General features: G+C 35.5%; 1 protein-coding gene across 5 annotated transcripts in view; it reads right to left on the minus strand.

Annotated features, from left to right (window-relative positions):
- TRIM37 (tripartite motif containing 37) overlaps positions 1–13,055 on the minus strand; it is a 115,027-nt gene that overhangs the window by 70,101 nt on the left and 31,871 nt on the right. For all 5 annotated transcript variants that reach the window (XM_024757656.1, XM_024757653.1, XM_024757652.1 and 2 more), the window contains 3 exons: positions 9,233–9,283; positions 8,091–8,172; positions 1,102–1,178 (listed from right to left, as the gene is read on the minus strand). In XM_024757656.1, coding sequence (XP_024613424.1) covers positions 1,102–1,178; positions 8,091–8,172; positions 9,233–9,283 — 210 coding nt within the window. The remainder of the gene's footprint in view (positions 1–1,101; positions 1,179–8,090; positions 8,173–9,232; positions 9,284–13,055) is intronic.

Consider the following 13,055-nt stretch of genomic DNA (forward strand, 5'->3'; position numbering starts at 1 on the left):
GTGTTACAGCCTGAAAACTTTCTCAAGGTTAAGCGAGGCAATCATAGATCTGATTTATTTATTTACTGTCTCTAGGGATTGTTTTCATTTGTTGTCTCATGTCCAGTGTCTAGGAAATGTTATTTTTCTTTTCAGTTGTTGCAGAAGAAACGGTTACTTCCATTACTCCATCATAACTGGAAGCAGACATCTCATACCAAACCAAAGGATTTTAATGTAACACAGTGAAATAAATTCACTGATATGGTTCCAGATTTCATATTGCAAATTACATTTAAGAAACAACCACTTGTTCAATTTGGGGGTAAAATCAAAGATAATTCACAGTTATCTAAAACTGCTTTTTAAAGTGTTCCTCCCTAACAAAAAGATTAATGGTTGTCAGGGACTGGGTGGGGAGGGGAAAGGGAAGTGACTGCTAATGAGTACAGGGTCGCTTTGTGGGGTGATGAAATGTTCTGAAATTAGATATTGGTGATAGCTGTAGAATTCAGTGACTATACTAAAATCTACTGAATTGTACACTTATTTATAAGGTGAATTTTATGTGAATTGTATCTCATATAAAAAAAACTTTTCCCAACTACATATGAAATCCAAAATCCCTGAGGCCAGATTTTATACATATACTTCAACCAAAACAACGTATTACAGTAAATTGAAAAGCCATACATTAAGAGATTTTTTTAAAAACACAAAACAATAAGTTTTCTCACCAAGTATTATTTTGCCTTAGAAAAAGTTATTCAAGAAAATGTTATTTATGTTAATATGTAATAGGTTTATTATTACTTTAAACTGAATTAATAAAAACTTAAAATTTTTTCTGTTTCAATTTCTAATTCAGAAAATATCAATAGATAAAACCCACATAAAGAAACACTCTTTGGGATTCCCAGTAAAATTTAATAAGAGTATAAAGAGTCCTGAGGCCATATAATTTGAGAACTGTCAGTCTATGCCATCATACTATTCCCGGGATTCCATACTAGTATACATCTTAACAGACATAATGTAGTAATTAACAAAAGTAGTTAATAAAAAATGCTAAGAAGGTATGTAAACACACACTAAAGTTTGTTACTTAATTGCATGTCTTACTTGGAAGTTTCTGGCAAGCCAGCTGAGAGTTCCAGAAACACAGATAAGTAGTAACCACGAACAACTCCATTTCCATCCTTAAAAAAAAAAGAAAAAGATGTTATACAAACTCCAGATCAATTTAAATGTAAAAATTTAAGCCACAATGAAACAAACAAAATACAGATATCTGGATGCCAAAGTAGTTTTAAGCTTAAAAACAATAAGAGATAATAAAAAGACCAAGAGGTCTGAATCTATAACAATTTAAAACTTTTGCAATTAAAAAAAATATGAAAGCATACAAACTAAAGAAAGCATCAACTACTATGAAAAGAGTTAAGAGTTTTAACACATACAGTATTAATAATGAGCCTCCAAGAAAAATCAAAACCCCAAAGAAAAACGCCGAAAAAAGAAAAGCCTCAATTTCACTAGGAATGAGACAAAAAAAAAAAAAGATATATAAGATCAAAAGAGAGTAAAATAGAAAAAAAACACACTTGATTGATGTTGAAAGTAATTAAATATAATTTCTATGTTGTTTTTTTTTTGCGGTATGTGGGCCTCTCACTGTTGTGGCCTCTCCCGTTGCGGAGCACGGGCTCTGGACGCGCAGGCTCAGCGGCCATGGCTCACGGGCCCAGCCGCTCCGCGGCATGTGGGATCTTCCCGGACCGGGGCACGAACCCACAATTTCTATGTTTTATATGTTAGGATTCCACGTAAGATTCTGTCTGGAGATTGAAAAGCTGTTTAAATTTCTGTTACAGAGATTTTTATGAGTACAATTATTCCCCTCTGTATTTCCCCAGTACTGTGTGAGAAGATTATATTTGTTATAACTATGTGTATAAAGATCTGTTTCCCCAACTAGACTGTGAGGGCTGAGGGCAGGAATATGTCTATAGAGGGGTACATGTACTTCTTAACCCCTTCATTTCTAGGCTACTTTGCTCCAAAAGGTCCTGAGGCAGCTTTCAGGGTTTGACATGGTAATCACTCAATAAATATTACGAATAAATCAATCATCACTTAAGTGAAAAAAGCTGGACACAAAAGATTATATGTTATATAATCCTACTATATGAAATTCTGGAAAAGCAAAACTATAGTAACAAAAATAGATCAGTGGTTGCAGAGAGGCCAGGAAAGGAGAAAAAAGGATTATGTGAAAAGGATAAATTACATAACTTCTGAGGGTGATAAAAGTCATGATTGTGACAATGATTATACAACTATATATATTTGTGAAAACTTGCTAAAATTAGTGAATATTACTGAACATAAATTATATAGCAAATTACACTGGTTTTTAAAAATCAACCAATATCCTTGTTCAAATAGCTGGGGGTTTTTTTCTTCTTTTAAATTATGCTACTAAAACGATTTCTCTGGAATGAAATCAATTAATAAAAGATAATGAACATTTTTCACTCCTAATTTTAACAGATAATAAGATTAGAAATTTCTTTGACTTAATTTTTATCATAATCTTTTTATTTTTAAAATAAATTTATTTATTTATTTTCGGCTACGTTGGGTCTGTGTTGCTGTGCGCAGGCTTTCTCTAGTTGCGGCGAGTGGGGGCCACTCTTCATTGCGGTGCACAGGCTTCTCATTGCAGTGGCTTCTCGTTGCGGAGCATGGGCTCTAGGCGCATGGGCTAGTATTTGTGGCACGAGGGCCTCAGTAGTTGTGGCACACGGGCTTAGTTGCTCCGTGGCATGTGGGATCTTCCCGGACCAGGGCTCAAACCCGTGTCCCCTGCACTGTCAAGCAGATTCTTAACCACTGCGCCATCAGGGAAGCCCTATCATAATCTTAAGGAACAAAATTTTTACTACTTTTATTGACATGCCATCTGTACCTCTAACAAAATACTAGCTTTAAGAATTTTCTTTTCTTTTCTTTTCTTTATTTATTTATTTTTGGCTGCGTTGGGTCTTCGTTGCTGCATGTGGGCTTTCTCTAGTTGTGGCGAGCGGGGGCTACTCTTTGTTGCAGTGTGCAGGCTTCTCATTGTGGTGGCTTCTCTTGCTGTGGAGCACGGGCTCTAGGCGCACGGGCTTCAGTAGCTGTGGCAGGCGGGCTCAGTAGTTGTGGTGCATGGGCTCTGGAGCACAGGCTCAGTAGTTATGCCGCACGGGCTTAATTGCTCCACGGCATGTGGGATCTTCCCGGATGAGGGCTTGAACCCATGTCCCCTGCATTGGCAGGTGGATTCTTAACCACTGCACCACCAGGGAAGTCCCTAGCTTTAAGAATTTCAATAGACAGAGGATTCTGGGAAGACTGCCAAAATGGCAGCATAGTTTTTACAACTCTCTAAATCCAAACATAAAACAAAACAAAACAAAACTGAACAACAAAACCAAAAGCTCACAAACAACATTTATAACAAAATTAAATGACAGGTTATCTCCACAACCCCCAAAACACAAGCAGGTAAAGACATACCAATTATAACCACAAAGACCTGCATGATATCAACAGTGTGGGAGAAAGGAAAGAGAAGCAATGGGACATCTAATGGACCCGAAAGAAGGAAAACCACAAAATGGACAAAAGTTAGTCACTGAAAAGCATCACAAGCCACATATGACAGCTGAAACTGAAGAGTTGCTCAATATAATACCAACTGAGTATAAGGGGGCCTAACATAAAAAAGTCTGAAAACTAAATGCAGTCTAGTCACTCTAAACTCTTAAAAACGAATATGCACGGCCTTTTATGACAGGTCCAAAGACTGCAAAGGAAATGCTAGGAGGAAAATAAAAGATAAACAGCATAGAAATAATACAAACAGAGGAAGGAAAAGGTCCAGATGAGAAGGGGAGAAGAACGAGGAAATCTCTCAGAAAGCAAGGCACCAGATTTCTGATTGTTATCACACTGGCTGGCTATCCACATGCAAAAGAATGATGTTGGACCCCTACATCATAAAAAAATTAATTCAAAATAGATCAAAGATCTAAATATAAGTCCTAAAACTATAAAACCTTAGAAGAAAACATAGGGGAAAAGCTCCATGACGTTGGAGTTGGTAAGGATTTCCTGGATATGAAACCAAAAGCAAAAATAGACAAACTGGACAACAACAAAATTAAGAACTTCTGTGCATCAAAGGACACAATCAACAGAGTAAAAAGAAACCTTACAGAATAGGAGAAAATACATGTAAATCAGGTATCTAATAAGGGGGTCAATATCCAGAATATAAAAACTCCTACAACACAACAAAAAACTTGATTAAAAAATGGGCAAAGGACTTGAATACACATTTCTCTAAACAGGATATACAAATGGCCATGAATAAGCGCATAAAAAGATGCTCAACAACATTAATCATTAGGGAAGTGCAAATCAAAACCACAATGAATTACCTCACACCCATCAGGATGGCTACTATCTAAGAAACAGAAAACAAAAAGTATTGACAAAGATATGGAAAAACTGGAACCCTTGTGCATTGTTGGTGGGAATGTAAAATGGTGCAACCACTGTAGATAACAATATGGTTCCTCAAAAAACTAAAAACAGAATTACCGTATGATCCAGCAATAGTATTTCTGGGCATATATCTGAAAGAATCAAAAGCAGGATATTGAAGAGATATTTGCACACCCATGTTCACAGCAGCATTAGTCACTATAGCCAACAGGTAGAAACAACCCAAGTGTCCACTGACAGATGAACGAATAAACAAAATGTGGTATATACATACAATGGAATATTATTCAGTCTTAAAAAGGAAGGAAATCCTGACAGATGCTACAAAGCGGAGGAACCTTACAAACATTATGCTAAGTAAAAGAAGCCAGTAACAAGAAGATGTTACTGTGTTACGATTCCACATATATGAAGATTCTAGAGTAGTCAAATTCATAGAGAAAGTAGAATGGTGGTTGCCAGGGGCTGAGGAGAGGGGGAAATGGGGAATTACTGTTTAACGGGCAGAGAGCTTCAGTTTTGCAAGTAGAAAGAGTTCTGGAAGTTGGTTACAAAACAATGTAAATATACTTAACAATACTAAATGTACACTTAGAAATGATAAAAATGGTAAATTTTATGTTATGCATCACTTACCAAGATTAAAAAAAGAGGAAATAAAGAAAATAACATCCCTACAGACAATGAAAGCACCCTAGAAAAACATACTCAAAGATCAAAATTGTAACCATTTCAAAAGAACCTAATAGACACTAAGAAAATAATATGACGGCCCACAGGAAGAAAAGAAAAAATAAGAAAATAATATGATATGAAAGAATAACACAAATCAGTATTAGAAAAACTCAGAAATCAGGTAATAGGACTAAGGAAAGAGAAATAAAAGGAAAAGTTATGTAAGAAATAAAGACTGAACTAAAAGGAACACAAGAGCAAATAAGCACAACAGTTTATATCTTTCAAAAAATAAGTGAACAAAAGAAAATTTTAAAAATTAAAAAGAAATGAAGAAAAAGCTGAGAAGTTCAGAGAAAAAGTGGTAAATATTGAAGACAGGCAAGGAAGATGCAAAATGAAGATAATACAAGTCCCAAGAGAGAAAACCAAAGACAGAAACAAAGTAAATATTTAAAACTATAATTCAGGAAACGTTTTCTTTAAAAAGTCTAAAACTACATATTGAAAGAGCCCAGCATGTAACTGAGAATACTGACCGAGAACAACCAAAACATATAGTAGTAAATTATGTAACTTAAAAAAAGAATTAGATTATTTGGGCATCCAGACAATATTAGCAAATGCCTTTTAAGGATCAGTTTATCATCAGACTTTACCAAAGGAAAATGGAATTGAATATTTAAGATACCCAGTGAAAGAAAACATGAGCCAAGAATTCTGCATCCAGCAATATTGGCTTTAGCTTATAAAGGATACAAACTATTTTCAACACACAAAAATTCAGGAAATATTGCTTTCATTAGCCCTTCCAGTAGAATTTACTAGAGAACAAGCTTTGAACACCCTGTTGTCCAGACATGGCACAGTGAAATGTGGAGAGTATATTTCCAAATAAAATTTTAAACATTTCTCAGTAATCAAATCAGTGATGGAATTAGAGTTCCCCTTCTGAGATTTTTGTGTTTGTAAGGTGAAATAAGGCAAATAAGTGATTGATTATGAGATTATAATTCTATCATTTCCTATGGCTTCAAAAAGTAGGATTCCTAGAATAGAAGAAAGGAGATACAGGTATAATGTAAAGAGATTATGTTTAAAAAACTCTTTAATCCTTAATTTGAATTGTAAACATGAGCATTAACTCAGGAGTTATTTTATCTCTAAAAAATACATACATACATATGACACCCTGATATTCTACAATTATATAGCAATTGTAAAGTGTTCATAAATATTTTTTCTCTATTAAGATCACTGGAGTTTTTCCACTTCAATTTTAAGCACACTCCTACCCAGTTTTTCTCAAAGTATGGTCTTTGGGCTAAAAACAAACAAATAAAACTTCTAAAATGTATAACACCAAGAATGAACTAGGACTTTGGGTGATAATGTGTCAATGTAAATTCATCAAGTGCAAAAAATGTACCACTCTGGCACAGGGCATGTTGATAGTGGCGGAGGCCGTGCATGTGCAGGGGCAGAGGGTGCGAATAGAGCTCTCTGTACTTTCCACTCAATTTTGCTGTTAACCTAAAACTGCTCTAAAAAATAGAGTCTATTAGATAAATTTTTAAATACATATATACATACATACATATTAATCCCTCCCCCTTCCCAAACCCCCACATACATTTGCCTATGTAATTCCCTAGTTCTGTTCATGAAGAAAGCCTAGAAACAGTGACTAACCTGGTAGAAATGAGCACCCTTAACGCCCAGTTTGGTCTTGAAATACAATTTTCCCACTAAAAGAAATCAGGGCTTTTTGGATAAAATGACCAATTTCAGGTACAGAGTAGGAAATGTACAAGATGAGACTAGAACATCTTGCCGCGGAAGAGGACAAGAAAGCTAACTACTAGCATCACTACTAGACTATTAGGGTCAGAGCAAAGTGACACAGAAGCCAACTTAAAGAGACTAAATATGTATAAATCCATGAGTTCATAATGATATTTTTTTTAAAAAACCTAGTTAATTACTTTCAGAGAATAAGGAAAATCATTAAATAACAGGAAAGAGTCTTGCCTATTCTATATGAACTGTAATACTGGATAACCAAACAATAGGTAAAGGTAAGCATCTCTATATAAAAGCATTACACGTAATAAGCAAAAAAGAAACAAAATGAGAATCACTATTCTGCAACTTCCAGTGAATTAACAGATGTAGGCAATGCGCATCAATATGACAAAAAGATATGCAACTAGATATGATGTGATAAAAGCACACACTACTGCTTATATTCTTGCCATAGGAATTGACTATGCAGCTCATCATACCACTGGGTCCAGCTGCCAATATGCAGCAAATCTACAGGTCAAAGAAACATACTGGAATGCACCATGAGTATGCAGTCAACACACATGTGTTTCTGATGACCATCTGTAAATGTATTTTTTTAAATGATTTTTAAAATAAGAATTTTAAACATTTCTTCTAAATGTTAGTGAAATAAGGTTCAGTAATATGCCAGTGGTTACACTGTTTATATTTAAGTCATTTTTTTCACAGGTTTAGCAACATATCCTATAAAGAAAATTGTCATTACTTTAATTCCTTTCTCCACTAAAAAAGTGAACCAGGGCTTCCCTGGTGGCGCAGTGGTTAAGAGTCCGCCTGCCGATGCAGGGCACACGGGTTCGTGCCCCGGTCCGGGAAGATCCCACATGCTGCGGAGCGGCTGGGCCCGTGAGCCATGGCCACTGAGCCTGCGCGTCCGGAGCCTGTGCTCCACAACGGGAGAGGCCACAACAGTGAGAGGCCCGCGTACCGCAAAAAAAAAAAAAAAAAAAAAAAAAAAAGTGAACCAGTGTACTATCGAACCCTAAAAGAAAGATCTTGGTTTCAAAATTTATTAGAAATAATGAAAAACTTACTGGGTAAACTTTTAACCTCCAACAAAGTCCTGAAACTTGAAGAGGTGGACTGTAAACAGGATCTGCTCTCTGACGCAAAGTACTAAAGTAAAAGAAAACCAACTGAATCCCAAGATCAAAACTGTTGGGAAATAGCAAACAGGCAAAAACAAAACCCAACCACTTCATGTTACTTATTTGAAGTCCTGGACCAGTAAATGAAGGTGACTGAAGAAGTCAAAATTTCACTGTATAAATTTATGTATACTAACATTCTGAAATAAAAGAAACTTTAATGATACAGAAATATTCAGCAGTAAGTTTCAGGTTAAAAAAAAAAAACCCTCAAAATTTTGTCATTTAAGGGAAAAGAAAAATATAACTAAGTGCCTTGAATCTAATTACCACTTCAACAGTCTTCCACCGTTAAAGGAAAAAAAAAAAGTTTCTTCCTCACATCCCCGCAGTATAATTATCCTTTTTTAATATGGAAAAAAAATGTGGGGTAATCCTCGGTTTATATTTTAGCCACAAAATTATCCCATAAGAAAAAACAAATTAAATGGGGAGTGGTATACGTTCTCAGTTTGGCCTTAGTTTGATGGTATCACCTCTTGGGATTTTCTCTTCCCAAGGCAAGACCCTTTTATATTCTTCATTCCCCACTTCCATGCTGCCCTTTAAGACAAGTCCCTTAGGACCTTTGTGTTTTAATATCTTGGCTTCTAATCTTAGAGAAAAAGCTGTAAAAGCCAACAAACTTAGCATGCAAGTTACAAAGCTTACAAATTTCTTACAATAATACCCTCCCATCCACAATTTCTTACTTCCCACCACTCTTATTTCTGAGGATGGGTAGGAGGGCTCATTGATCTCTATCATCCCATTCACCTTACCTTACTAGCAAAGGCTAAGTAGACCCTCTTCTTTAAAAAAAAAAAAAAAAAGTTCCATTCCCCACCCTACAGGAGCAATCCATCTAGAAGATATAAAACAATCCAGACAAATGACCTCTATGTAACTAATACAAAACTTGTTTCTTCGAAGACTACACACTGAGTGACAAAGTTCATTAGGTCTGTATGCTACCCAGGAACGACACCTACCTAGCTCTTACTTACGTACACATACAAAAAAACACTAAAGTTGTCAAAAACTCTTACCTGAAATTCTCTAAAACAAAAGTAGCTGAATCATAAGATGGTACCAATTCACTAAAAAGAAACAAAAGAGAAAAAAATTATTTGGCTTATACAAGTTTAACATTTCATTTAATTAAGAAACAAAGTCAGACTTCCCTGGTGGTGCAGTGGTTAACAATCTGCCTCCCAATGCAAGAGACACGGGTTCGATCCCTGGTCGGGGAAGATCCCACATGCCAGGGAGCAACTAAGCCTATGAGACACAACTACTGAAGCCCGCGTGCCCTAGAGCCTGCGCAGCAACTACTGAGCCCACGCACCACAACTACTGAAGCCCACGTGCTGCAACTACTGAAGCCCGCGCTCCTAGAGCCCATGCTCCGCAACGAGAAGCCCACTACCGCAACGAAGAGTAGCCCCCACTTGCCACAACTAGAGAAAGCCCTCATTCAGCAATGAAGACCCAAGGCAGCCCCCCAAAATAAATAAATCTTAATTTAAAAAAAAGAAACAAAGTTAAGTCTCTAACATCTTACAAATTTTATTAAACTAAAATAAGGCCTTAAGAAATATTTTTAAAACTTTATTAAACATTAAATCAAATGAGTTCATAAAACCATCAAAAGCTGACATCAAAGGTTTGCAATTAAATTGGAGACTCAACAAATACTTTATAATATAGCTTTTTTAAAAAAAGGCAATATATGATTAAGTATTAAAATAACTATAAGAGATATTTAAAAACTAATATGGAAATAGGAAAAGAAAGAAATTAGGTGCTTAGGCTGGACACCTGAAATAGAAAACATATAAACTATTTTAAAAAATCAAAAGAAACAACAAAAGGATAAGATATTACAATAAATCCCCAAACTTCCTTCTTCGGAACAAATTATGAGGAATATTGACAGACCCTAAATACTCTGAGACTATTTACTAGCAAATAAATCTATACAATTTTATAGGATAAGAATACATAATCACATAGGGGTCAAGCAGGATAAGCACATTAACAGTTTCATGGCAAGGCAAGATTACCTAGGGAACTTTAGTTCCATACAGTCTTCTCCAAAGAGAACTAAACTACATCCATAGAACTAAACTACATCTTCAAAGAGAACTAAACTACACCCACAGCACGCTAATAGTCTCTAGCACTGTCATTAGAACACCTCAAAAGTCAGAGATAGTAAAACATTTATGATAAAGACACTTATCATACATAGTGTTGTAATACAGTGTAATATATTTAATATATAAAATTATAAATTTACCAAAAAGATAAACTGCAAGCCATTTCACCACATATTCAGCTATATTTTCTGAAGTTCAATTAATGAAAATGTGTTATTACCAAAATAAGACATAAAATGCATCTAAAGCATTTTCACACTGTGACAGTACCTGAGAAATTAGTGGTTTGCCAGTGAAAATATAGTATACATTATTAAAAATACATCAGTCTTATTTTATGGTTAAGTATATGTAGCTAAACAGCTCACATCTTTTTCACAAGTAGATGTGGTTTGCCTTGCAACTGTTAACTGTAGAGCTATTATCCAATTGTCAAGCACCCCTAACCACAGCCCTAGGCAGTAGTTACCTTTTCTCACATTCCTCATTCTTAGATCCTTTTGTCTGGTTAATCCTTACAATTCCTTCAGATAACAAATTAGAAGTCACATACCTTTGGAGGTCTGCTCTAACTTCTCCCCACTGATATGCTCTCTTAGCATTCAATATACACAAAACTCCAATTATCAGAACCAATGCAATTAATGCCTGGGAAGCCTTCCTGGAACCAAAAACCTAATCAGAGCTCCAAGGAATCTCTCCAGGATAGTCTTCAAATTTGGTCAAGTTATAATATGCTTTTGGCTATAATTTTGTGCAACTTCCAACTGCACAAACGTCGTTCAGTTCTCCCACTAAACATCTTTCAAAATGTCTATAGACATTATGCAGGCAATCCCCAGTTGCCTGCTGATCTTCATACTGTTTCTTCTACCATGTCCTTAATACTCGGTGTGATATATTTCCTTTGTTATTGTTTTTGTTCTAAGACCAGAATATCACTGTCCTATTTTTAATCAGCTCTTGAGGGTCAAAGAGCTCACCAAGACACAAAATAAACAGAAGATGAAGAGGACATGTTTAACTTAGAACAGCGAGATAGAAAGCTTACAAGTTAAAGCATACAGGTAGCTAAAGCTTACTAACCAAGAGGGTACAGTATGGCTCTCACTTGCTGAGAATAAATGTTAACATTCAGAGCACAGAAAACAATTATCAATCCTACTATGACATACTCCTACATATGTATAATTTTTTAGCCAAAACTTTTCAGACACAAATAACATTATAATAAATTAGTGCTATGGGGAAGCATTAAAACAGGATACATATACTTCCCCTATCACCAGTCATCACATTTTATTTTATTACTGCTTCAATCACCTATCTTTTTCACTAAATCATAAAATGAGGAAAGAAGAACTCTCTATTGTGCTCTCTTCTTGTACCTGGCACGTGCCTGGAACATAGCTGGCATTCAAATATTCACTGAATGAATGGATATTTACAAATATTTGCTAGAAAATTCTTGTAATTTGGTAGAAGTATTTACTCAAAATTTCTTTTGCATTCTTTACATATATACACAAAGCCACAACGATCACCAAGCCACCTACTTCTATCAATTCTACCATCCTTAAGTATTTATTAACATCTCCACATTATGCTCACTTGTTCAGAGGTTATCTATAATCATACTGGTGTTACCACTCTGTGTCTGCAAATAAGGCACAGCTTTATGTTCTCAAACTTTTATTTCTATACCTCTTCTACTCTGGTCTTTATGATGACTGGATTCATCTCACGATGATGTCAGTGAAGCTTTACGGAATATGGAGAGGCTAGCCTCAAAACATCTCTAGCCCACTATTCTGAAAAATACTGATTTGCAAATCTTTAGACCAGAGACTTCATCATGACTTAAGGGATGAATGGAAGAAAAACAGGATAAGTATCCATTGTTCCCTTGAGAAAACAGACTGGTCAGCTACATAAAAACTGGTTTTCCATCCCAACTTGACCACTCTCCCAGAAACCAAAACTCTTTATGGACTGAGAACTGTACTTTTCTGCTATTTAAGTCCTCCCTGAGAGACTTAAATGCCCCAACAATACAGCCCTTCAAATTCTGGTTGAAATGATTTCTCTGCTGACTTCCAAATATAGCAGCTCTTATCACATCCCCATATTTTTGTTCTTGTATACATATCCTATTCTCATCTGCCTAATGAAATTCTAAGTATCTTTCAAGGTCTTCCATAATTCCTTTCTAGGCTATGAAGTCGTCTTTACCACAGCAGTCTACCCTGACTTCTCAGAATTTCTGATGTAACTAAGTAACAAATATTCAATTTTAATATACAATTATCTACCATTTCATGTGGAATATATATCCAGTAAGATTACTTCCTCTTCCATGGCTCCTATGCAGGACTTATAACAGTGCTGAGCACATAGATGACCTTTAATAAATAACATTACTTTGTTTAATGACCTTTTATTCACCATTGTGGCTCTATCACAAATCATCAACCAATGGAATATAAGGTACTCAGTTCCATGATCTCAAAGCTTAGAAACAATCACCACTGCTTTGAACATCTAAACTTTGGTCTGTAACTTAATGTCCATAAATGCTAGCCTTTCTTTCTTCTTTTTACGTATGTATGTATGTTTTTATTTATTTAATAATAAATAAAAAAAGACTGCGTTGGGTCTTCCTTACTTCACGCAGGCTTTCTCTAGTTGCCACAAGCGGGAGCTACTCTTC

Source organism: Neophocaena asiaeorientalis, unplaced genomic scaffold (genome assembly GCF_003031525.2).
Source record: "Neophocaena asiaeorientalis asiaeorientalis breed wild unplaced genomic scaffold, Neophocaena_asiaeorientalis_V1.1 scaffold327, whole genome shotgun sequence".
Taxonomy (NCBI): Eukaryota; Metazoa; Chordata; class Mammalia; order Artiodactyla; family Phocoenidae; genus Neophocaena; species Neophocaena asiaeorientalis.